The 27,019-nt window shown below is 47.3% G+C and overlaps 1 protein-coding gene across 3 annotated transcripts in view; it reads left to right on the top strand.

Annotated features, from left to right (window-relative positions):
- The first annotated feature begins 2,170 nt into the window (after positions 1 to 2,170).
- Manbal (mannosidase beta like) overlaps positions 2,171 to 27,019 on the top strand; it is a 32,114-nt gene continuing 7,265 nt past the window's right edge. The window contains exons 1-2 of one of the 3 annotated variants that reach the window (XM_052184132.1): positions 2,171 to 2,232; positions 14,238 to 14,449. In XM_052184132.1, the coding sequence (XP_052040092.1) occupies positions 14,300 to 14,449 (150 nt within the window). In that variant the 5' untranslated portion in view covers positions 2,171 to 2,232; positions 14,238 to 14,299. Of the gene's footprint in view, positions 2,233 to 2,275; positions 2,506 to 8,971; positions 8,995 to 14,237; positions 14,450 to 27,019 lie in introns of those variants that run through there. The other 2 variants (XM_052184134.1, XM_052184133.1) reach the window with 2 other exon arrangements.

Genomic DNA, 27,019 nt, shown 5'->3' on the forward strand with positions numbered 1-27,019 from the left:
ACAGGGTTTCTCTGTATAGCCCTGGCTGTCCTGGAACTCACTCTGTAGACCAGGCTGGCCTCGAACTCAGAAATCTGCCTGCCTCTGCCTCCCAGAGTGCTGGGATTACAGGCGTGCGCCACCACTGCCCGGCAGGCTCAGACACTTTTAACTCCAGAATTAGGGAGTCAGGAGTAGATGTATCTCTGTGAGTTCAATAGAGAGTTCCAGGCCAGCTAGGATAACACAGTGAGACCCTGTCTCAAAAATAAAACACTCGCAAACAAAAACCACTATTCTTGTCCATACCTATGGGCGCCTATAGGGCAAGCCCTGTGTTAAATATTTGTTCTCTCCAGACCTCAAATTTATATATATATATATATATACACACACACATATATATGTATATATATACATATATATGTGTATATATATGTGTGTGTGTATATATAATGTGTGTGTACGTGTATGTATATGTATGTATGCATATATATAATGGTTTTGCCTGCATGTATGTATGTGTACCATATGTGTGCTTGGTACACACAGAGACCAGAAGAAAGCTTCTGATTTCCTGAAATTGGAATTATAAAAGATTTTGTGCCAATATGTGGGTGCTGGGAACCGAACCCAGGTCCTTTGGGAAGAGCAGCAAGCCCTCTTAGCCACTGAGCCCTCTCTTGAGTCCCTAGCTACTCACTTATTGCTGTTATGCTCCGACAAAAGAAACTTAGGAAGTTTGTTTTGGCTCATGGTGGACGATTACAGTCTGCTGTTGGGAGGAAGTCACAGCAGCAGGAGCTTGGAGCAGTGTGCTTGAGGATTCATCCTCAGCATTAGAAAAGAAAAAGCTGGGGAACCAGAAATCCATGTACGCAATTGATTTTGGGACTGGGCACAGCTCAGTTCGCGGGCGTGCTTACTGACCAAGCATGAAAGTCTCAAATACCCAAAGTAAAAAGCCAGGCATTGCCACACATACATTTCTAAGGGTAGTGCCAAGGCAGGGTGGATACAGGATCCCTGGGGCTTTCCCTATCTCAGGGGAATAAGGTAGACTATAATAGAGCAAGACACCTGTAAAGTCGGGCGGTGGTGGCGCACGCCTGTAATTCCAGCACTCTGGGAGGCAGAGGCAGGCAGATTTCTGAGTTCGAGGCCAGCCTGGTCTACAGAGTGAGTTAGTTCCAGGACAGCCAGGGCTATACAGAGAAACCCTGTCTTGAAAAAACCAAATCCAAAAAAAACAAAAAACAACAACAAAAAAAGAAGACACCTGATGTACTCTGGCCTCAGCACGCATAGATACATGCGTATGTGTGCATATGCCACACCCATACCCACCCACCCACACCAACACCCACACATGGCACACATAATTAAAGGATTTAGGGGTCAGAGCTCCATCAGTTGACCTGGGACCGAGGGATGAACCCTGGAGATAGTTTATCCATCTGACTGCCAAGCTGAGTTAGTTGTTGGCTGGAGGCTTGGTAACTGCTCATGAGAACCTCACTATGAGGGACTTCCCAGGAATGATCAAGGGCGAGCAAAGAGGAAGTCACAACGTTTTTCTGTCTTAATCTCGGAACTCAGGCTCTGTATTTCCCCAGGATCCTACGGGTCACATTGGTCAGCGTAGGAGGAGACTGTGAAAGGCTTGACTATCAGGCACCAATAACATCACTGCCCATTATAGAGGCTGGTTACCACCCACTGCCTAAACTGGGCCTCCGTTCCTAACTGAGCCGCCTCACTTATTCCAATACTCTGTTTGCCTTCCAAACATTTAACGCATTATGGATTCCATATTTATTACGTGACTTACTCTCACTATAAACTCCATGGAAGCAGAGATGTTCACTGGTCTCTTTTTAATGTATTATGGTGACTTGTTTTTGTCTGAATTATAGCATGTGAATATTTGTCCTACCCCTTATAGTGTAGATTTCTGGCTCAAACTTAGAACTGAGTTCTCAACAGTGTGGAGACCATTTGTAATCAGACAGGAGAACTGCTCCAAGTTCGAGGCCAGTCGGGGGCTACACTGTGAGACCCTGTCTCAAATCAAACGAAAATTCATTAACAACCTTCAGTGTGCTTTTAGGAAAGCGCAGAAGGAGGGCAGCGGGGAAGCCATTGCCCTGGTAAAGCCCGCTGAGCGGACTCGGCTGCTGCTCCGGGAACATCGCTTCCGGGTCACGAGGAATCATTTCCGGTGCGGCGGCCGGGCGGCGCGGCTTTACCCGGGTAAGTATTTAGGTGCGGGTGACCCGGCCCGGGCTTCCCGGCGGGGGAACCGGTGCGGCGCTGCGATTACAGCGGCTTCCCGGGGCTGCGGAGGAAGGTTACTCGCGATGGGAATCTGCGTTCCGACGGCACGGGGGCCCTCGCCGGGGCCGGAGCTAGGGTTCTTCGGGGCCAGGGCCCAGCCTGCCCTCCGCCAGGTGGAGCCCGGGCTTGGCTTGTCGAGCGTGCCCTGTGTTGCTATGTAACCTCGGGCATCGCGCGTCTCCTCTCCGGGTCAGTTTCCTCCTCCGCAAAAGGCTCACATAAACCAGTGCCGAGGATGAGGAGGCCATGAATGTATAATAAGTTGCTTAGGTGCAGCGTGTGCTTGAGAGAAAACTCCGTAAGAGAAGGAGCCGGTGAACACAAAATGCCTCCCTCTTATCTGCGGTTTCAGTTACCTGTCCCCTGAAAATAGGAAGTGGAAGACTCCAGAAACAAACCGCGCGCGGCTTTTTTTTTTTTCTTTAATTTGGTATATATATATATATATTTTTTTTTATATTCTTTGTTTACATTCCAAATGCTTTCCCCTTTCCGCGCGCTGCTTTTAATTCTTCGTGTGTTTTGGGTAGCGCATTGAAGAGCTCTGTAGCGGAGACTCACCCAGCGTGCTTGGGTCGCACGTTCAAGCCCCGGTTCTGTTCTTCCCAGCCCTAAGAAAGTAGCATGATGAAGTTTCACCTCTTCCTGATACATCATCTTGCTTGGCGTATCCCTCAGTATGTGCTACCCACTCATTAGTCACTTAGAACAGCTGCCTGTGTTCAGGTAACCCTTATATCAGCACAAGAGTAGTAATGATAGCCTTTGCGGTTTGCCGAAGCAAAGCCAAACAGTGCACTTAAAAAGGTGCTTTTTTTATTTAAAGAAATAGCTTTTTTTTTTTTTACTTAAAGAAAGATCCTTATGCTAAAGTTGCTAAAATATTTGTGGAGAACAAAATTTTCATTGTTGTTTTTCCATGCCAGGGTTTCTCTGTGTAGCCCTGGCCGTCCTGGAGGACCTCAGTGAGTGGGAGGCCAGCCTGGTCTACAGAACAAGTTAGTTCCAGGCCAGCCAAAGCTACACAGAGAAACCCTGTCTCAAACAAAACAAAACAAAAATAAAAATCAGAGCCGGTGATACAGCTAAGTTGGAAGAGAGCTAGCTTATCCGGCATGCAAGAAGCCTTGGGGTTTGTCTCTTGCACCCTAAGACTCGAGGCAGGCGGGGTAGAGTGCTCCTGTATTCCTATTCTTGGCTGCATAGCAAAACTGAGGATGCCATGGGAACTTTTCTGAAACTTCAGTAAGTGGTAGTTTTGTTTTTGTGCTTAACATTGCCAAAGTTACAGCCACTGTGCATTGTAACTATCAGGTAAGGTAGAGACAGCGTCACACTTGTGAGTAGACACAGACACACACAAGGAATGCCTTACGCTATGAGAAGGCCTCAGCCAGGCCTCCCCTGAAGCAGGAACACAAAGCGGCGAACTAGGAATAAGGGATGGCCGTATGGGGTTAGGAATGGGTTTATTCTGAAAACCAAAGTCTCCATAGAGGCCGTAGCTGCCAGTGTAGAAGCTTGTGCTCCATTCCCAGCAGAAGAACGCATGGAGGCAATTTTGAAGTACCAGCAAGTTAGGGTATTGGCAGAGCCAGTAGTGTGGAGTCATCAAATGTTGCCAGTGTGTTTCAAATTTTAACCAAAGGACGCCTTTATGAACTATGATCCTCGGATGGAACAGAACATTAAAGGCATCCGTGTGATCACTTAAGGACCACATTCCCTGCAAACATGGTAGAATTAACAAGATAACTTCAGATCGATGTGCCATTAAAATCTTCCTTTCTTTATTTATTTTTAGACAGGGTTTCAGTTCTGGCTGGCCTGGAATTCAGTATATAGACCAGATTGGTTTAGAACTCACAGAGATCTGCCTGCCTCCCTTGTGTTGGGACAAAAACTGTACTCCACCGGCCTAAGCAACTGCAGTGTCTTTTTGAAAGGCTAAAGTTTTTAGGGTAAAAGTCTGGGCCCTTGGGCTGGTGAGATGGCTCAGCGGTTAAGAGCACCGACTGCTCTTCCAAAGGTCCTGAGTTCAATTCCCAGCAACCATATGGTGGCTCACAGCCATCCGTAATGAGATCTGACGCCCTCTTCTGGTGTTTCTGAAGACAGCTATAGTGTACTTTACATATAATAATAAATAAATCTTAAAAAAAAAAAAAAAAAAAAAGTCTGGGCCCTAACAGTGCCAACAAGCTAGATTTGGCTACTGACTGCTGATATTTTAATTAATGAGGTAACTGACAGTGAGGATCAGAAAAGGAGATGTATTCACTGTGCCCACATTGGGAAAGGAACAAATATAAGGATCCTCTAGCTTCCAAGTTGTTCCCCAAGATCCTGTCTGAGGTTTAGGCTTGAACAGAGGGTTGGAGGGGTTCATAGCTGAGCAGTCCTGGTCAGGACGAGGCGCTGCCTGCCATTGGTCCACCGTGCTCCTCCAGTCTGGGTAAGGGCTTCATTCTTTCTTTTTCCCCACATGTCTTTGATTCTAGCATTAAGAGAAGCAGAGGCAGATGGATCTCTGTGAGTTCAAGGCCATAGAGGTCTCTATGTCTTGTTTCATAGTGAGACTCTATCACAAACAGTAGCTACTTTTTTAGAGATGGTGATTACAGTAACTTACTTTAAAAAAAAAAAGTCCTCAGCTGTCACAGATCCCCCAATATAACTGTGGCTTGAGTGGTCCCCCTTCCCCTTCATGTACTGTCAGAAGGTCTGAGGCAGCCTGATGCTGCATCACAACACCCACACTTTATTTCACCAGACAGGCACTGTGGCATCTACTCATCACAACCTGATGAGTTTGATCCCAGGGACCTAGCTTGTAAGCCTTTATCCCAGGTGTGTGTGGAGAGAGGAAATCAATATGTTAGGGTTCAGTACTCTGCATAGTATCTGATATCTACTGGGTAAGACACAATAACTCTGTGGCATCTCAGTTTTTTCCCCCCCAAGATTTATGTATGTGAGTACACTGTAGCTGTCTTCAGACACACCAGAAGAAGGCATTGGATCCCATTACCGATGGTTGTGAGCCGACGTGTGATTGCTGCGAATTGAACTCAGGACCTCCAGAAGAGCAGTCAGTGCTCTTAACCGCTGAGCCATCTCTCCAGCCCTATCTCATACTTTTAAATGACAGTAAATGGACCAGTAGCCATATTTTGCAAGGTGTCTGCACGGTAATTTCAGTCCACCAACTACCAACTGTGACTCTCCTAGGGCTGCTTACCTCTCTACTAGACAAAGCTCTTGCCCAGTTTTAAGCAGTGTCTGGGACTTTGTTAAGGATTGTTCCAAGGCAGTGCCTACTGGTACTTTTCTATTTCCCTGCCTCTTTAAAAATAGATATATATAATTCAATTTAATTTTATGTTCATTGGTGTTTTGCCTATATATCTGTCTGTGAGGGTGTTAGAAACCCAGGAACTGGAGTTACAGACAGGTTGAGCTGCCATGTGGATGCTGGGACTTGAACCAGATCCTCTGGAAGAGCAGTCTTAACCACTGAACCATCCATCTCTCCAGCACTCTGCTTTGTTTTAGTTGAAGTCTCTGAACAGCCTTTGAAACTCATCAGGGCAGGGATCCCTGTCCAGAGTCTGTACAGCACTGGGGAGCGATTGGGAGAGCCCGGCACCTCTGCCAATTTGAAATCTATATTTTTAGAGTTAGTACTTGATAAGTCTTGAAATCTCTAAATACACCTGTAGTTGTTTATTTCGAAACATCGGTGGTTTAAAAGTATTTTAGGGCCTGGGAATGTAGTGCAGGTGAAAGTACTTGCCTAGCATGCATGGTGGTCTGTCTGGGTTCAATCCTCAATGCTGCATAAACCGAGATAGGCGTTCATACGGTGATCCCAGTGCTGAGGAAGTACAGTGGGAGGGTCAAGATCCCTTTCTGATACCTACTGAGTTCAAGACCAGCCTAGGATATGTGAGACCGGCTCAAAAAATATTTTAAAACAATTTTAGCTTTATGGCTATTTTGAGATACTATTGAATTTCTCAATGGAACATTTGCCATAATTACTGAGCCTGTGTCAGTACCGCACCATTATCTGGAATTTCTATGTCCGGATCTCCAGTTTCCTTCTAACCTATCCAGGTTAGCACAGTCCAGGCAGCATGCTTCCGGAGGCTCCTCTCCCAGGCAGGGATGGTTTCTCAGAACATCCCTGTTTCAGATGAGGGTTTTGAGGATTGCTTGCCAGTTATTTGGCAGATGGCTTTTTTTTCTTGTGAACAGACTCAGTCAAAGGCTTCGAGAAGGAAGGCTGTCCGAGGACCCTGCTGTGGGTCTGAGTGACACTGTTGATCTCCAGGGCCACCTGGCTTTCGGGAGCAGCCAAGTGGCTCGTGCTTCTAGAAGGTCATGTCACACAGTACACATTTGAGATTGGGAAGTATATGCTCCCCACACGCACAGGCAGAGTGGCTGCATAAATAGTTGTAACTCATGTGAGAGATGTGTCTGTACTCTGCCATCCGACTTAGCTGTTTCTCTTATCAGTATTTATTTTATACCCTGAGTTTCTCATTCTTGTGTCCCAACTTAAGCTGCTAAATCCCCACTCTTGACAACTCCCTGGCAATGTTTGGTTTTGATTTTTCTATTTTTAAAGTACTTGCATGCTTTCTGCCCCAGGTTCATTCTGTTTATTTCTGTTTAGAAATTAGCCACTCTGTAAGGAGTCCTGGTTTCTTTTATAGAAAAATGGCCCAGAAACCAAGATTTGGACACAAGGTGTAGCCATTGCTCCTGGGATACTCTTGTTTCTGTGTTCTCTCCATGGCCAGAGTATGATATCTGTGTAGAGGGTTGTAACGATTTCTGTATGTGTCTGTATTAAGCTAAGTGTGCTATGCTGATGTAGCTAACCCTTTATCCTTGGATGATTGTACCTTCCTTTTCTTATCTGGAACGTCCTCCCCACTGCAGCAGACCCATTTCTCCCTTTATTCACTTATAATCAGTGTGTGTGTGTGTGTGTGTGAGAGAGAGAGAGAGACAGAGACAGAGACAAAGAGATGGCTTCAAAACTGCACAACTAGACTTAGTATACAACTAGATTTTTCTGGGTTTTTTTTTTGTTGTTGTTGTTGGGTTTTTTTTTTTGTTGTTGTTTTTTTGTTTTGTTTTGAGACAGTATTTCTCTGTGTAGCCCTGGCTGTCCTGGAACTCAGAAATCCACATGCCTTTGCCTCTCTACTGCTGGGATTAAGGCATGTGTAATCAGGCTCAGCTGGGGAAGCAGCTCTGACAGCTAGTGTGAGGGCATATACAGGCCCTCAGCCTCTAGTTTTAGAGCCGCCTCTCCAGAGTCACTCCTGCCAGGACCTCATTCTCACCACCAGTGTTTAGGATACAGTCAGGTTCAGAATGGCATCCTGCATCCCATTCTGAACATTTAAAACCAGTTGTGCACATTAAAATTTTCTCTCTGTGCTGTGACTTTTAGTTTTGTTTTTTTTTTTTAAGATTTATTAATTATCTTTAGACACACCAGAAGAGGGCATCAGATCTCATTATGGATGGCCATGTGGTTGCTGGGATTTGAACTCAGGACCTTCAGAAGAGCAGTCAGTGCTGTTAACCACTGAGCCATCTCACCAGCCCATGACTTTTAGTTTTGACCCTTGGTGCTTAATATCTTCCGTTCATGGGATCAAGCTGAGCAGTTCCCTCCAGTCCCCCGAGTTTTTGAACTTCATTCTCAGTTTGCCCATCAATCCTGTTGTTTCTCTCTTCAGAATGTGTTGTACCTCAGACTTACACCTTGGTGGCTCGCCTATCAGGTGGGCTTCTGTGAGTGTCCTGCCTCGGTGGCTCGCCTGTCAGGAGGGCCTCAGAGAGTGTCCTGCTTCTTCTGTTCTTGTTCCCTGGTCTGCTCTCTGCACAGCAGCCAGGGAGATTGTGGGATTTGTTTGCCAAGCACCCTATAGTGGCTTCACTTTCATCCAGAGAGAGAGAGAGAGAGAGAGAGAGAGAGAGAGAGAGAGAGAGAGAGAGAGAGAGAGAGAGAGAGCCAAATCCCTTACAGTGGTCCAAGTGGCCCTCCGTAGCGCTCTCCTGCCTGCCTTGGAGCACATTCCTGTCTTGGGAAGTTTGCCCTAACTGTTCCTCCATTCTGGAATATTCTAGCTGATGGTTAAATGACACTCCCTGCCTTCCTATTTGGCGTGTGTGTGTGTGTGTGTGTGTGTGTGTGTGTGTGTGTGTGCATTACATACACCTGAACTACCTCTGCAGTCTCTTGCTCTCTTGCTGTGGCAGAAATGTCCCTTCCTTAGCCCTCCTCTGAGCCCATGTCACCTGCCATTCCTCCTCCTTTGGGATTTTGAATTTTTAGCCCTGACACTGTGCTGTGTGTGTCTGTAAGCTTCCCTAGGATGGAAGCTTCATGACATTCCACAGTGGCACCTGTCCTCAGCAATCCTCTGCAAGTGCCTGCCTTGGTCCTTAGCCAGTGACATTGGTTTAGACAGGGCTGTGGTCACTCTGGTGATACAGTTGTTTCTTTTTCTCAGTATCGCATTGCCAGTCCTCCCCGTGGCCTGACCACAGTGTTTATGTGCCCGGCGTGCCATCCCTTCAGTGAAGTCCTGTGGTGTACCTGCTCTGTCAGCAACTCCCCTCCTGCTGGACGCTTCCTGCCTTCCCATGGTAGGAACGGTGCTGCCAAGACTGCTCTGTAACTGGAGGCCCTTTCCTTTTAATTATTTCCTTAATCTAAATTCTAGGAAGTAAGTTATTCAGACAAAGGCTACCATCCAGCTTATGACTTGTGATATGTTGGCCTAATGACCACTAAAGGGGAGAAGGCCTAAGCATGTTTCGACTCTGGGCACATTTGTGATCGGCTCAAAGCCACTTCAGCTCTCTGAGAAGTCAGGACATAAGCTACAGTGTAGCTAGATGCCACAGTCAGGCTGTGTACACCTGAAGTTTCTACCACAGTCCCCCTAAGCTTCATAATAATGGGAAGACTGCGTATCGATGCCCTGATAGACTTTCCACAGCTTTGAGCATGAAGCCTGGTTATGAGGTTTATGAGGTGCCACTGGAGGAGTGACGCTTTCTTCAGCCTTGGCACTAGGGCTGGTGCCTTGTCAGTCCCTCCCCTGGAGCTGGGCTGGGCTGCTTTGGAATTCACTTCAGAGCCAGTTTAGGAACTGCTCCAAGCGTCTGCCTGCCCTGACGCCTCGCACCTTGAGCATGACCAAAGATGGTATCCTTGCGCGCCATGCCCCACCTGATTCACCGCAGTTGGAACCAGCTGACACTGGGCTCGTTCCAGAAGCTAGATCCTTCTCAGGAGGAGGAAGTTCTGCCAGCTCTGAGGATGGGGGCAGGACAGTGAGTGAGGGGTGGCTCCTGCTTTGAAAGGCTTCTAGAATAGGCTGAACTGATGTGAGGACTGGCTATCCTGCTGGCCAAGTACATGACCTTCCAGAGGGACCAGGTCAAAAGGAAAACAAAAACATTTGTGTGAGACCCACTCTGTTTGCATAGTCGGCCATCTTGTAATCCTTATGTGTTTTTCGTGTTGGAAGTAGAGGAGCAGCAGGGCCAAAATGGAAGAGAGTCCTATGGACAGTTTCTGGTGGACAGGGCTCATCTATGGAACCATATAATACATGCTTAGCTAGTTACATTTAAAGTATCAGAAGCAGGTAAACTGGGCATGATGGTACCGGCCTGTAATCTCAGCATTCCAGAGTTGAAGGCAGCAAGGTCAGGAGTTCAAGGCCAGCCCAGGCTACCTGAGGAAAGGAAAATGAAATAAATAATGAATAGGAAAAAAAGAAGAGTGGAATTTTGTTCTATGTCAAAGTTTGCCCTTTTGAGGCCTTCTCAGGTTGCCTAGGCTGGCCTTGAACTTGTGATTCTCCTACACCCACCTCCCAAGTCCTGGAATTATAGATGTGAGCCTCTGAATGTAGCTCAAAAAGTTACCATTTCCAAGAATAAATTCAGCGTCATTAGCCATTTTATATCACTGTTACCAATACTTCCAGAACTTCTCACTCGTGGACAAAACCTCTCTCCTTCCTAGAACCTGGTTCTACAGCTGCTCTGCCAGTTAATGCCCCATCGGCAGCTGTGGTGGCCTGAAGGACAATGACCTCCATAGGCTCCTGTGTTTGAAAGCTTGGTCCCCAGTTGGTGAACTGTTTGAGGATTTTGAAGTGTGGACTCGTTGGAGGAGGCTAGCCGCTGTGAGGTGGACTTTGAGGTTTCAGAAGCCCACACTAGGCCCAGACTCTGCCAGCTGACTGTGGGTCAGGATCTAAATTCAGCTCTTAGCTACAGCTTCGATGCATGCCTGTCTGCTTGCTGCCGTGACGATGAAGGACTAACCCTCTGGAACTGTAAACAGGCCCTCGATGAAATATTCTCTTTCGTAAGAGTTGCCATGGTCGTGGTGTCTTCACAGAATAGAGCAGTAACTACGACAGCTGTGCACACAGCTTCCAGTTTTTCCACATTTTTACTGATACTTGCTGCCTGCCTGTGCTTCTTTTTTTTTGTTTGTTTGTTTTTTTTGTTTTTGGATTTGGTTTTTCCGAGACAGGATTTCTCTGTGTAGCTCTGGCTGTCCTGGAACTCACTCTGTAGACCAGGCTGGCTTCGAACTCAGAGATCCGCCTGCCTCTGCCTCCCAAGTGCTGGGATTACAGGCATGTGCCACCACCACCCAGCTTCTGTGCTTCTTTGTACACTTTTATTTTTACATTTTAACACCTACCCTGTGTGTGTGTGTGTGTATGTGAACAACTTGTGAGAATTGGTTCTGAGCTTCCATCATGTCTATCCAAGATCAAAATCAGGCTGTTAGGCTTGGTATCAGGTGACTTCACCCACGGAGCCATGTCACCAACCCCCACCCTCCTGGTTTTTTTTTTTTTTTTTTTTTTTTTTTTTTGGTTTTTGGAATTGGTTTTTTTGAGACAGGGTTTCTCTTTGTAGCCCTGGCTGTCCTGGAACTCACTGTGTAGACCAGGCTGGCCTCGAACTCAGAAATCTGCCTGCCTCTGCCTCCCAGAGGGCTGGGATTACAGGCGTGCGCCACCACCGCCCAACTTCCCTCTCCTTGTTTTGAGACTGAATCCTATTAAATGCAGCCCACACTGTAGCACAGGCTGGCTGTGAACTCATCTCCCAGCTACTACTGGGATTGCAGACTTAAACTGAGTGCCCCTTCCCTCACTTATTTATTTTGCTTTTATGCTGATTTTTAGGGGTCAGAGGCACACTTGCTTTAGCATGTATATGATGGTCAGAAGACAGCTTTTGGGACTCTGTTCTCTCCTTCCATCTTGCGGTCCCAGGGATCAAGTTGAGATTGCCAGGCTTGGTGGCAGGTGCCCTAGCTGGCTGGGCCCTTTCTCCACCCCGCTTTGTTTTACTGTTGCCTTGTGGAAGTTCTTTGTGTATGAAACAGCTAGACCTTTGCCTCTTATGATTCACGAATGTCTTCATCCATTCTCTGGACTGTCTTTCACTCTCTGAGTAATGTCCTCTGTGAACAAAGGGTCTTGATCTTTTTGTGGAGTTCAATTGACTTCTTTCTTTTGTAACTTGTGTCTTTGATGTCACGTCCAGGAAACCACTGCCAAACCCAGTACCCTAGAGATTTCCCCCAAAGAGTCTCCTAATGGTTTGATAGTTTGGACTCTTAGTCTTGGGCCAGTTTGAATTCATCTTTGTAGGAGGTACAAGCGGACCATCTACTTCATGGTTTGTTTTTGTGTGTAGACACCGTTTCCTGGTACCACTTGTTTAAAGTTTGTCCTCTCCTGCCTGTGAGCGGTTATTTGGAGCTCTCTGTCTGTCTGTCTGTATATCTGTTCTCATGTCAGTCGCTCTGCTTTGATTACCTTAGTTTTCTAGGAAATTTTTACATAAGTCAAAAAATAAGTTCTCGAAATTTTTTTTCAAATTAAGTTAAATTAGTTTTAGTAATTTAACAGTATGCCATTTCATCGTATAATCAACATAAACATTATTAATTAGATTGTTTACATTCTTTCATAATAAGTCTTGAAATACAGTTCAGAGCAGCTGCATTTGGGGCCACATGGGGTTCATGAGCACCATGTTGGGTAGTTCAGAGTTCACTGGAAATTGCATGATATGGCACAATCTCTCTTTGGTTTTTGGTTTTTGTTTTTTTGTTTTTTGAATTTGTTTTTTTTGAGACAGGGTTTCTCTGTATAGCCCTGGCTGTCCTGGAACTCACTCTGTAGACCAGGCTGGCCTCGAATTCAGAAATCCACCTGCCTCTGCTTCCCAGAGTGCTGGGATTACAGGCGTGCGCCACCACTGCTCCGTGCAATCTCTCTTTGAAAACACAAAGGCATCTGTGACACCTGATACCACAGTACAGTTTGTCCCTTTATTGTTGGGGTGGCAAAAGAAAGCCATTTGTAGGTGCCATGATAAAGAAGGGGCAGGGGTAACAGAAAGGCCTGATGGGAGGGGACCCTTGTGCTCGGGCTTGGAGTTAGGATAGGGTTTTGAATAACGGGCAGGGTTGGAAGGCTATTCTGGGCAGATTGCGGCTTCTTGGCAGGCTCAGGGTTCTTGGAGAGCCACAGGCAGTTCTCCCAGCGTTACCAGGGTATTAAGAGTGGAAGAGGATGGGGCTGGAGAGATGCCTCAGTAGGTAAGAGCACAGGCTGTTCTTCCAGGGGCCCCGGGTGAGAATGGGAGAGGAGAGGTGGCTGAGGCCTGACTGGCCTCCCTGTTCCCTGTCTCCCAGCTTTCTTGTATGGGCTGGGCTTTCCCTGTATCCACTTTGTCTCTCCATTCAAACTTGCGCTTTAGAGCTGGGTGTGGTATGCATAGCTTATCTGCACGCCCTGGCGTCAAAGTCAGGAAGGCAGGCAGGTATCTGAGTTCAAGGACAGCCAGGGCTACATAAGGAGACTCTGTCTTAGAAAACAAAACAAAAAGCCAAAAAGCAAATAAATAAATAAATAAATAAATAAATAAATAAATAAATAAAATAACAGCAACAAAAGTAATTCAGAACTTAGCGCTTTTCTCTGCTTTACTTTTTACTTGGTCAAATTAATGGCTGGGTCCTCCAAGGAGGACCTTTATGTTTATGCTTTATCCCATTTCCCTTCCTGGCCATGTGGGTCCCTTTCCCACCCTGGGGTCTCCATCTGCTTTTCTTTCTATCTAGAATATTCTTCCTTCAGGTTACAAGTGTGAGTCACGCAGCTTTTGTCCTGTTCCCATCTCCTTACTGAAGACCTGTGCACCTGTGGAGGTCTTCCCTCCCACCTCTCCCAATCAGTTTCTCTCCACAAACAGCCTGGCTCTGCGGTTCACTGTCTGCCTGTATTTGGAGCAGAGCTTTGAGAGCAGGCGTTAGACTGTCTCTTTCTTCAGTCTTTGGTATCCCCAAGTGTTAAATCACTAGGTGAATGAATAGATAAACAAAGTCAGACAAGTAGTGTACCTTAGTTGAGTGCTCACTCAACATTTGTGAGGCCCTGGTTCCAGTCCCAGCACTTGGAAGGCAGAAACAGACCAGAAGCTCATGCTCATCCTGGGTTAACCGCAAGCTCCAGGCAGCCCAGCGTGAGCGAGACACTGTCTCAAAAGGAAGGCAGAACAAGATACAGAGATATGCAGGGCTTTATCAAAACATTGGCCTTTACAAAAACTGTTAGGGAGATTTTTGCATTTGCTTATTTATTTTTATTAGCTTTATATTCACAAAACATCAAACATTTACAAAGTTGAAAGGATGGTTTGTTGTGCATATATTCTCCAGTTAGATTCAAGAATGTTCATGCCTCACTCAAGTTGCTTCCTGTACTTGTATATGTGTACATGTAGTGTGTGCGTGTGCACAAGTGGAGAAACCTGACATTCACTCTTTCCCTTAGAATTTGGTTCTGGAGAGCAGTGAATCTGCAGAGACGCACGCCCGGCAGCGCTGCCTTGGGCCATGGCCTCCGACCTGGACTTCTCACCTCCCGAGGTGCCCGAGCCCACCTTCCTGGAGAACCTGCTGCGGTACGGGCTCTTCCTGGGAGCCATCTTCCAGCTCATCTGTCTCCTGGCCATCATTGTACCCATTCCCAAGTCCCACGAGACGGTGAGTCCTTCCCTGGGACCTCGGCTTTCTAGATGGCGGGCTGGATTCTTGGACCAGGAAAAATCACAGGCAAGATTGGCAGGGACCGTGCTGGCCCTGGCAAGTTAGCCTGGTCCTTGGAAGCTGAAGTGGGGGTGGGGGTGGTCATGTGGCTTTATTTGTGCTGGTCTTTTTTTTTTTTTTCTTTTCTTTTTTTTTTCTTTTTGAGGCAAGTTTTTTTTTTTTAAGAATTATTTATGTTTATGTATGTATATACACTGTAGCTTACTTCAGACACACCAGAAGAAAGCATCAGATCCCATTACAGATGGGTGTGAGCCACCATGTGATTGCTGGAATTGAACTCAGGACCTCTGGAAGAGCAGTCAGTGCTCTTAACTGCTGAGCCATCTCTCCAGCCTGAGACAAATTTTTATTATATAACCTAGAGCTGGCCCCAAACTCTTTCTTCATGAGTCCTGAATGCTAGATTTCTATTAAGCTCTTTATTTTATTTTATTTTATTTTATTTTATTTTATTTTATTTTATTTTATTTTGAGACAGAGTCTAGGTGGCTTTAGACCTGAGGTAGCTTCCTGGGACTACCCATCTAAGCTATCATTAATGGCTTCTGGTAAGACTTTTATCTCCTGCTAAGAGATGTGGCCCCTGCCTTCAAGGAATGTCTTGTCTTTGGAGGGATGCAGATATAAAACAGTACTTACTGATGCTTGCATATAGTCCCAGCACTTAGACCAAGGCAGGAGGGTTGTGAGTTCAAGGCCTGTCTGGGCTGGATAGTGAGATTCTATCTCCCAAAATTGGTAGTGGGGTGGGGAGTTTGGCACAGCAGGGAAGCAATAAATGTATTTCTATGAGAAGTACGATGTACAATATGAGTGAGTAACTAGGCGGAGGGGCCCGGTCATCCCCTGGGGAAGGGCTGAACTGTCCCTGCTGCTGAGACAGAATGAGCAGATGTCTACCAGGTGCAGTGGGGAAGGCAGGGGAATAGCGTTCCCAGGTGGGACATGCCTGCAAGGAGCTGGAGCTGGTCCAGGGACCTAGAGAGGACGGTGGCTGGGACACAGAGGGACCTGGGTGAGAGGTGCAGCGGATGTGTAGGCAGGGCACAGAGGGTTTGAGGACACACACGTTGACTTTGGGTTTGACTCCTCCTCTGTTAACGTCTTTTTTTTTTTTTTTTTTTGGTTTGTTTTGGATTTGGTTTTTTCAAGACAGGGTTTCTCTGTATAGCCCTGGCTATCCTGGAACTCACTCTGTAGACCAGGCTGGCCTCAAACTCAGAAATCTGCCTGCCTCTGCCTCCCAGAGTGCTGGGATTACAGGCGTGCGCCACCACCGCCCGGCTCTCTGTTAACGTCTTTATTCTGTAAACCCTTCTTCTACCCGCTCTCGTACACTGCCCCACTTTCTCCTGACATTGATTTGTTGGAGAAACCAAGTCTTTATCATCTGTGATCTACACACCCCAGGATTGGATGATTGCTTCTCTGTGTGGCCGCTGGTCTCACAGGAAGTTCCACACAGGCACCTAAGGCCATGCAGGCATTGGTGCAGCCATCCTGACTGGTGCTGTGGGCTTGCTGCTTCACAGCTGAGGTTAGTAGGCAGGGTCATGGTGTCTGGCTCCTGTGCACCCAGAGGTCATTGAAGGCTCAGGTGCTCTCACTGATCCTGAAGTCTTCTTCCTAAATGTCTATAGCATTTATCCACTGCTGCTCCCTTCTGGGATTCAGTATTCCCCTCCACAGTGCTAACTGCTGTCACTCAGTGAGGAGCTGCCTGATATGGGCGCTGGGAACTGAACCCAGGTCCTCTTGGAAGAGCACTAAGTACTCTTAACCAGTGAGCCCTCTATCTGATAAACACCAAATTATAGAAATGTGAGTAAAAGTTAAAATTTTAAATATTTTTGTTTTTATGTTATGTGTGTGAATATTTTGCTTACATATATTTATATGCCATCTATGATGGTTGTAAGCCACCATGAGGGTGCTGGGAATTGAACCCAGATCCTATGCAATAGCAACATAACTGCTAAGCCATTCATCTCTCTAGTCCCATTTTAATTTCTAAATTATACTTATTTATTTGTTTGTTTGTTCATTGGGAGTGTGTGTGTGTGTGTGTGTGTGTAAGTCTGTATGGAAGTCTGAGGACAACTTTTGGGAGTTGGTTCTCTCCTTCCACCATGTGGTTCCAGGGATAGAACTCATCAGTCAGTCTTGGCAGCAGACACTTTACCATGTGGAGCATTCCACTGACCTGGGTTTTATTTCTTTGTTTTGATACTGAAGATAGGGTCTCCTTTGAAGCCCAAACTGTCCTTGAACCCACTCTTCTACTTTAGCCCCCAGGTACTGTGATAACAAGTGTGTGTGAACACACCCAGCCACAATATGTTCTTTTTTTTTTTAAAGGTTTATTTATTATTATATGTAAGTACACAATAGCTATCTTCAGACACTCCAGAAGAGGGCTCAGATCTCATTACAGATGGTTGTGAGCCACCATGTGGTTGCTGGGATTTGAACTCGGGACCTTTGGAAGAACAGTCAGTGCTCTTAACCGCTGAGCCATCTCTCCAGCCCCACAATATGTTCTTTACAAAAGAGTTGCACCAGGTATAAGGGCTCACACCTATAATTACAGCATGCAGGAAGCTAAAGCAGGAGGATTGCTGCAAGTTTGAGGGCAGTCTAGATTCTAGTAAATTGTAGCCAATTTGGGCTACACAGTGAGACTCTATCTCAGTGGAAAGAATTGGAATTCATATGTATTTAGAATTCAAGCTGAAGAGTCAGGTGTTTTTATTTTGAGTTTATAATTGAATCTTAAAACACTTCTTTGTATGTTTGTTTGTTTTCGTTAGTTGGTTTGTGAGTGTGTGTGTGTCACTGTGTGTGTGTGAAGGTCGGAGGACAACCATCAGGAGTTGGACCATGAAGGTCCCTGGGATTGAAGTCAGGTTGTTAAGCTTGGCTGCAAGTGCCTTTACCCACTGTGCCATCTTGCCAGTTCCAAAGTTATATCTTTGGCTTATATTGGCAGTCTTATTTTATAGAAAGATTAACAAAATGACTAATTTGTTCTGTCCTGCTGTGTTAGAGGTCACCAAGGCCACCTCACAGCAGTGGTTACCACAGGGAAAGGCCTCAAAGAAGGCACAGGATGAGGCTATAGAGAAACTGACCCAAGTCCAAAAGTGCCCTCCCTGACTGGAGCCACACAGATGTGTCTAGCTCCAAAGCAGGGAGTCAAGGATCATGAAGCATTGTCCAGCAAGGCCCTCCTGAGACTCCATGTCCAGGGTGCGTATGTGTTTGCATTGTTTGAGAGAGTATCATATAGCGGAAGTTGGCCTTAAATTCATGGTCTTCCTGACTCTGTATCTCTAATGATGGAATTTTAGACATGTTCCACCACACCTAGTTTATGAGCCCAGGGCCTCATGTGTGCTAGGCAAGCCCTCTACTACATGAGTAACATCCCAGCCTACGAATATGGCCGTAAGCTAACAGTTTTCTTTTTCTGTGACAGTATTGGGCATTAGACCTAGGGCATCATTTACCGACAGGCAAGTGTTGTACACACAAGCTCTAGCCCTAGCCTGCAAGGCTTTCTATCAGGGACTGGTCATGGAAGCACGGTCTACCTACAGTACTCCAGTTTCAGACTGGCAGGAAGCAGGTGTCCAACATAAACCACATTGCTTGATGGATTAGGCTCAGTGCATGCTCACCAGCCGTGGGAATGAGGGGAGCTGGTAGAGATCCCAGTGCCCAGCGCTGGCAAGGACCAGCAGGGACCGTCTGCATGGGCAGATTACACACCTACAGTGTTTGGTTATCACTGACCACTCAGGCCGGAAGCTGAGGCTTTGTTTTGGCCTCGGGGGTGCGTTCCTGCAGGGGTTGTGAGAACGGTGTTCTCGGTCTCTTCTCTGTGGTCACTCCACTCTGGAAGACATTGGGTGCATTTGCTACAACTTGTTTGTAATTTCTAGGAATTTTTCTTTCTAATTTGTTTTTGAAATCTTATAAAATGTTTATGTATAACGTTCTCCAACTCTATGATAAGGTACATTCATAGGTGCTTCCTTTAATCTCATTCTGCCCACTGCCCCCACTCCAGGCCTCCTCCCATAGGAGCCAGTTTTATTATTATGATTCATCTTTAGCATTTTGATTCATTGTTGCTTTTTAACCCAAATAAATGCTTGTGTGTCACACATACACACACACACACACACACACACACATGACTATATGTATGCTTGTGTGTCACACACACATATATATGACTATATGTATGCTTGTGTGTCACACACACACACACACACACATATATATGACTATATGTATACTTGTAGTCCTTCCTCTGAGGTCCTGAGCCTGCACATAGTCATAAACATACCTTCGTTTTCTTTTTCTTTTCCCTAATGTCTCACTATAGCCTTGGCTGGCTGGAACTCGCTCTGCATGTAGACCAGACTGGCTTCACACTCATAGAGCCCTGCCTGTGTCTCTCTGTTGAGTGCTGGGATTAAGTCATATGTCCCCACGGCTGCCTGTTTCCTAATGCACAGCATATCCTGGAGACTGCACATCTTGAGTCTTGCTGTGTTCTGAAGCTCCTGCTTACACAGTGGAGAGGGTGATGGTCCTGGTGCAGTGGGGAACCAAGTGAGAGGAGCAGGTGTGGGATGGGGCCAGGGCAGGAGGTGCAGCAGGCTTCAGGTTTTTAAAAAGTGCCTTTAAGGAGCTGGAGAGATGGCCCAGGGAACACTGCTCTTCTAGAGGACCCGGGTTCAATTCCTAACACCCATATGGCAGGCAGCTCACAGCTGTCTGTAACTCTAGTTCCCGGGCTTGTGCTATAGTCACACAGACAGACAGACAGACAGACAGACATGTGGACAAAACACCAATAAAAATAAATTACATATTTAAAAAAGTGCCTTTATCTGAGTGGTCTGTCAAATCAACAGGTGGGTGTTCATAGCTGTAAAAATAGGAGGCTATGGGCAAACAGTTGGTGACGTTCGGGCATGTGTCAGATGACATTGAAGCCTTGTGAGAGGATGGAGAGCAGGAGGTCTCCCGGGGACACGGAAGTGACAGCTGGCCCTGTGGCACACACCTGTAGTCCCAGCAAATTCAGGCCCATTTGGGGTGCATAGACACTGTCTGCAGGCGGGATTGGAAGTGGCTCCGTGGTAAAATGCATGCTGTGCCACATCAGGACCTAACTTTGGGTTCTGAGCATCGCATACAGATCTAAGCGCATGTGACCGCAGCCTGTGGGTGAGGCAGGCAGATACTAGGCCTTGTCCGCCACCAACCCAGCTGAAAAACAGCAAGCTCCTGGTTTGGTGTTTCTCCTGGTCTCTGTACATGCATGTGTACATACATGGATGCATGTACCACATACAGCATGTACACATGCACAAGACAAAGGGCAGAGCTTGGAGGGGCTCCAGCATGGACAGGCTTGTGACCTGTGCTGCTTTCGTCCACTGTCTATTCGGGTATTTTGTGGATGTTACCATGGGACTTCTTCCATAGTCACAGCACGCTTGCTTTAAGAACACAGTCCCTGGCCCCAGCCCTCAGCCAGGGCATGCTGTGGGTATTATAAGTGACAAACTTATTGTCATTAGCTGCTCCTGCTGAAGCTGCTCTGGCTCTCCAGGGAGGGGGGTGACAGCTTGTTTTATTTGGAGAGCTAGGACAGGCAGCCCGGTTCCGCCTATTGTTCTTACCCTTTGAAGGGAGCAGAGGCTTGGAGCCATCCCACAGGCTCTCAGGGAAGAGCCAGAGCAGGAGTTGACCAGGGGCTCATAAATAAGCTCCCCAAAATGAACTGGAAGTACCTCTCTGGTCTCCACACATTCGCTGTGCTTATTCCCCCAATGAAATTTTTAAAAAATTTTAATACATATCTCCTAAAAACAGGCAAAAAAATATTTTTGAGTACATGCCTCTAAAGTCACCCAACAAGCAAGAAGCCTTAACTTATCTCATCCTTTAAAATATAAATATGTTGCAGCAAATCATTTTTACTTTTCTTGTAGTTCAGGGGCAGGAGCACAGGGAACCGTCTTCCTAACTGACAGTTACTGTGTAACTTGGCTTTGTTTTCTTTTGCTGACATAAAATTTCACACTGTACCCCATGCTGGCCTCACACCGAGAATAGTAGCCTTCCTGCCTCAGTTTCCCAGGCGTGTGCCGCCACACAGCTGTTTTAGTTGTCTTTGTGAATGCACATGTGTCTGTGTAGAGGTCAAAGGGTAGCTCCCAGGGATCCCAGGGATCGGTTCTTTCAACCGTGTGGACTCTGGAGACCAGCAGTTTGGTGGCAAGTCATTTCACCACTGAGCTATCTCACTGGCTCCAGTGTTAGCTGGTCTGGAACTTATATGTAGACCAGGCTGTCCTCACACTCAGAGATCTGCCCACCTCTCTTCTGAGTTCTAGGATTAGAAGGGTGCACCATTATATTCCACCATTTTCCCTTGAAGAAGAGCTTGCTAGGGGACTGCAGAGATGGTCAGGGCGCCTACTGTTCTTGCAAAGCACCTAAGCTCAGCTTCCAGCTCACAACACTTCTAACTCAGGCTCCAGAGGATCCAGCCCCTCCTCTGGCCTCCTCAGGCACCCGTGTAAGCACACATACACATACATACAGATAAAACCAATCTTAAACAACAAAGAACTGGGGCTGGAGAGATGGCTCAGCTGTTAGGAGCACTGGCTGCACTTGCAGAGGACCTGGGTTTGGTTCCCAGCACCCACATGGTGGCTTACAACCAACTCCAGTTTCAGCTCTTCCGGCCTGACCCTCCATCTCTGTGAGTACCAGGCATGCATATGGTATGCATTTAAACAAGGAGACAAGTCACTTATACACATAAAATAAAATAAATACATCTTTTAAAAATTAAAAACAAAGAAACCTTTTCAGTAGGTCAGTAGTGGTAGGGATGATTATGATGATGTTGTTGTTGATGATGATGATGATGATACTAAAATAAAGCACTGTGCACCCACCTAGCCTTAGACTAGCATATGGTCCCTGGGACTAGGGATTCTTCTTCCAACTTTCTTCTGTGTGTTGCCATGAGACAGCCTCCTCTCCCTCCCACAACTTGTAACTACTCACATGGAAAGGAGAGGAGCTGTTGCAAGAACTAGGGAGTACAGTGGTGAGTGTCTGGGGGCGTGTCTAGCAGCTAGCCCTTGGGGGTGGGGAAGGGGGTTTTAACTGGAAGACAAGGGAGGTCTTCAGGGGGGCGGGGCGGGGGAAGAGAGCCTGGGAAAGTAGGGCAGCTTGTAGAGGCTCCTTACAGCCTGAGGCAGCAGGGAGGTGCTTGGTAGCCGAGGATGCCGCAGAGGTGGGGGAGGGACAGAGTGGGGTGAAGGGCTCAGAGAACAAAACCGAGCCGTTCTTTGCTGGTTGCTTAGGGCAAAACCATCCTCTTGCTCGGCATATAGACACAGGTTTATTAGTGGCTTTTTGGGTCAGAAGATAATATTTTTGGCTTCAGCTGATGGGAAAGCCTTGAAAAAGCAAAAGAATGTCTTTGCTGTTTTCCAATAAGCTTCTTTCTTACAACGGTTTATGCCTTCAGCGCTTTAATACTTAAGAGATTATTTGAAAGTTCTTTGGGGGCTAATCAGGAGAGGAAAAAAAGAACACATATAAATACTTCCCACCCCATCCCCCTTCCTATTCAGAGAAGAAACAAGAACCCATTGGCCAATACAAGTCAAGCCTCTGGAATCCTAAGCCAGATGGAAGGTTTTCCCATTGACACCTCATTAAGCTAAGGCCTGAGAAAACATTTATTTGCTCCTGACTAAGGCCAAGGCCACACAACCCAAGTATTTTCCTGAAGGCTGAATTCTAAAATATGAGGTAACAGGACCTTAGACTCAGACAAGACAGCAAATGTGCGTCTCTCAAGCCGTGCTTGGTTATATGGGGCATGGTAAAGGACTCGAGGAGCACCGGGGACCAGTGTGGGAAAGCCCAGAGCCTTTGCCAGGTCCAGAACCTACATGGTAGAAGAAGAGAGCTGACCTTCACAACGTACACACACACACACACACACACACACACACACACACACACACTAAACAGAGGTAATGAGATTTAGGCTGTACATAGTGATACACGCCTTTAATCACAGCATTCAGAGTGCAGAGGCAGGTGATCTCTGCGAATTCAAGGTCAGCCTGGTCTATGTGGCAAGCTTCAGGTATGTGGTGAGACCCTGTCTCAAAAAGGAAAAATAAAATAAAAAGGATTCTGAGATAGGGTCTAGAGGAAAGAAATTGATTGCTGATGCTTGCCCGTGAGCCAGGGCCTATGAGCCAGGCCCTTACTCTGTGGTTCTTTACCTGGCTGGGCCACCTGGGGAGTTTTTGTAGTCCTGGACTGATTGCCAAAGACACTGAGTCTCTTCTTCAGTCTTAGATCAATGTTTGCAACATGCCCAAGTGAAACTAATGTGTATCACTTGTCTAGCCCTCAGATTTCCCTGAAGCATAAACTAATTTTAGGAGGACAGGTTAAGTTTGAAATGAGAGCTTAATATCACAGGTTGAGAAGGGAGCTGAGTGGTGGTAGTGTATGCTTTTACTCCCAGCACTCAGGAGGAAAGGCAGGCAGATCTCTGAGTTCAAGGCCAGCCTGGTCTACAGGCTAGTTCCAAATAGCCAGGGTTACCCAGAGAAACCCTTTCTGGAAAAAAAAAATCACAACAACAACAACAAAAACCAACTAAACAAGTTGGGAAAGGAAAAGCTGGGAGAAGTTAGAATAAAGACCTTGGAGTAACGGAGTGTGCACATGCATACGTTGAAAAGTCACTTTTTTGAAACTGGCACTACTCCTGGAGCCCCGACTGGCCTAGCCCATCTGGCCCTGAACTTGCTGTGTATCCAAGGATGACTTTGAACTCTGATCCTTCTGCCTTTGCCTCCCTCAGCAGCTGGGATTATCAGTGTGTTCCACCACACCTAGCTTCAATTAGAATGCTTACTAGAAACCTAAGGAGTTGCTGGGCTCTGCAAAGAAGTTAAGATTCTAGCAAGACCTGAGCTTGCCCTTGCTTACCTACTGTGCTTGAAGTTTATGCACATTAGGTAGACTGGTATGTGGCCACCGCTGGGTAGGAACCTGGAACTCCTCAGGCGCCCCCTGCCTCCCCTCTGCCCTTGTCTCTTGTCTTTCACGGCTCTCACCAGGGCCTGCTTCCTCTGCTCCCTGACCCTGTGGTGAGATGACAGCCCCCAGGATTTATCTCTTGCAGCTACAGCATCCCAAGGAGGCTGCCTTCCTGCTTGGTCTAGGTCAGAGGTCTCAGGAAGGAATCGAATCGTATGGCTGGCCTGCTGGGGACGGAGCTGAGAGTGACAGCTGGGATTGAGGAGCAGAGAGCTCTTCCTCCAAAAGCAAGAGTCTGGGGAGCTAGTGTGAGATCCACTAGGCAATCAGGCAATCAGGCAATCAGGCAATCAGGTCTGCTCGCCAGCTCCCTCCTCCAAATCCAAGCAGCCCTCTTCAGAGGGCTCCAGTGATGACATCTGTAAGCTCACTGGGTGTTTTTCTGGGGAGGTCTGTGTGGGTGTTTCTAGGTGAGATGCAGCCCCTTAAAGGGCAGTGAACCAGAAATGCTGGGGTAGAGGTGCTTAGATGCTGTGAGTTTGTATGCTGGGGCACAGCCTTCCTATACCTCAAGGCAGAGCACTTAGATCCTGTGAGTTTGAGGCCAGCCTGGTCTACATAGCAAGTTCCAGGACTGCATAATGAGACCCTGCCTTAAAGAAGAAAAAGAAAAGAGAGAGAGAAAGGAAAAGAAAAAAAAGAATAGTGAAGGAGCGTGGGTGGCTGCTCCCTCTGCCTTGTCTGACCTGGGCTTGCCCTCTCCCCCCCAGAGCCTTTCAGATCAGCTTTTGCACATGATGTAGAGTCAGTCACTAAGTCAGTGGGTCCCGGCTTTGTTCAGTGACTTGTGTAGCAGGGCAGTAAGAGTGTATCAGGCAGCTCACCGTGAGTTTAAATGTTGGCTGAGCTAATTATGAATATTCCTGTCTTAGCTACCAGCTAGCTGCCAAAACCTAGGTGGACGACTGTGCATCTCTGTCCAGGTCTGTTGTGTTAATGAGAACTCAGCGGCCTGATTCCTGAGGCTTCCCAACACAGACATGGTATTGGCTCATTAGCTTGGGGAACTGGGGATCTCCAGGCACAGTGGACTTGGAAGCTTAGAGTCTTTGGAACTGTCTGGCTCTCCAGTTCTTGCCTTTCCCAGGGTACTGACTTCCTTCCCATGCCCTGTGCTAAGTAGGGAAGATAGTTTGTCACCAGGGTTTATAAGCTCAGAGCCATTGCCTTACAAATCTCACAGAGGCTCTTCTCGACCACGTCACCTGAGTCACGTCACCTGAGTCACGTCACCTGAGAATGGTGACTGTGGTGGCATTTAATGTGCTGCCCCGAGAACCCGAGGCCTGTAGTGTTTGGAGCTACAAGCTTCCCTGAGCTCTGGGCCAATGGTCAAGAGTCCAGAGCCCTGTGGAAAGTTCTGTGGGGGGCCGTGAGTCTCCATGCCCACCAGGGCCACCGTAACTATGTAGTTAACTTGAACAAACATGTTCCCAGCCCTGCCATCCAGGGACTGGCTCAAGAACCACCTCTGGTTCTGCTGGCATGGGGCAGCAGCTTCGGAGGAGCTTGTAGCTGGCTTGGGAGGCAGGTGTGCTTAACTTAATGACATGTTCCTGAGAGCACTGTGTGGTGAGCAGAGCGAAGGCGCCGTGCTCCCACAACCGCCAGGACGCCAGTGTGTGCCAGCTCAGAGGGCAGCCAGACACAGCAGCCACAGGCTAAGCGGTGGGAACAACCTATAGAGCGTTGTCCAGGTGTGTCTAGAATGAGCTTCTCAGGCTGTTCCGTGGCTCCATAGTGCGTGCGTGTGTGTGTGTGTGTGTGTGTGTGTGTGTGTGTGTGTGTGTGTGTGTGTGTGTGTGTGTGTACTCATGTGGATCTGCATGTGGAAGCCCAGGTTAATGTCAGCTGTCTTTCTCAATTGTTCATAGTGTTTCTTTTTTCTTTCTTTCTTTCTTTTTTTCTTTTTCTTTTTCTTTTTTTTTTTTTTTTTTTTGGTTTTTCAAGACAGGATTTCTCTGTGTAGCCCTGGCTGTCCTGGAACTCACTCTGTAGACCAGGCTGGCCTTGAACTCAGAGATCTGCCTGCCTCTGCCTCCCGAGTGCTGGGATTAAAGGTGTGCACCACCACCGCCCAGCCTGTTTGATTTTTCTTAACTAGTTTTTATTTTGTTTTTAATGTATAAGAATGTTTTGTCTCTGTGAATGTCTATGCATCATGTGTGTGCAGTGTTCATACAGGCCAGGAGAAAGCATTGCATGTCCTAGAATGGGTTACAGATAGTGAGAGCTGGGAATCCAGCTCCTGGCCACGGAGCCTTCCCCAGCTCCATTCTCCCTCTGTTCTCTCTCGGCACCTGGAGCTCAGCAGCCCTGCTACACTAGCCAGCAGGCCCAGCTTCTTGTCTGTGCCTCCCTAAGCCTGGACAGCAGGTGAGGTGCGTGCTGCCACACCGCACTCCCTACCTGGGTCCTCAGGATGCTACTGCAGAAAGTGCCTTCCTGACTGATCCTCTCCCCAGCCACCCCTCCCAGATTGTTCTTTCTAACACAGCTGCAGGTACCTGCCGTGTGTCTTGGTGCTGTCTCTGGCTGGCATAGCTGAGCCCCTGCGGAGAGCCTCCCCCACTCCCCATTTCATCTGCTAGCTTGTCTTTGCCTCAAGGCCACTGCCATGCTCCATCTCCACAAGGTCATTTTAGCCCCTGACCTGCTTGGGTCTTCGGGCAGGAATGACCCAGTGGGAAGGGACTCCAGTGTGAGGCTGACTGGCGTGAGTTCCGCGCAGTCCTAATCTTGCTGAGCCGTAAGAGGAGGGCTCCTGGTGGGTCTAATGAGTGTTCCTAGGCTGCGCTGAGCCGAGCGCTGCTTTTTCTTCCCTGGACTGTTTACAAGGGAGGGATGGCTGTTGAATCAGGACACTGCTCTGTCCTGCTTTGCAGGCCCACAGCCCCGCAGAGCTGCACAGTGGAGACAGCAAGCTTAATCCTTCTCTCCAACACTGCAGATTCTGTTCCCTGGGTCTGGCCCGCCCTTAGCAGCAATTTTCTGACCTGCTCTCTCTTGCTGCCTTGTTACAGATAAGGTTCTGTCCACACAAGACACCTCCATGAACCCAGGAAACACCTGGCAATGGAGACTTTTTCTTTTTCCTCAATTGCTTCAGAAAAGGTGTGGTGCCCCCAGATGGGAAGGGAGAAGGTGAGGCTGATGGGTGTGTAGTCTGCACTTCCCTGGCTTGTCCCAGCCATACACACCTGAAGAGAAGTTAAGTCACTCATTTCTCAGTCACTCCTGTCAGCTGAGAGGACAAACCACCCCTGTACTGCTCAGACCCAGGATCCAGGTCACACTGTGACAGCCCCCTCTGCTCCCCTGCAGCTTGCC

Source organism: Apodemus sylvaticus, chromosome 5 (assembly GCF_947179515.1).
Source record: "Apodemus sylvaticus chromosome 5, mApoSyl1.1, whole genome shotgun sequence".
Taxonomy (NCBI): domain Eukaryota; kingdom Metazoa; phylum Chordata; class Mammalia; order Rodentia; family Muridae; genus Apodemus; species Apodemus sylvaticus.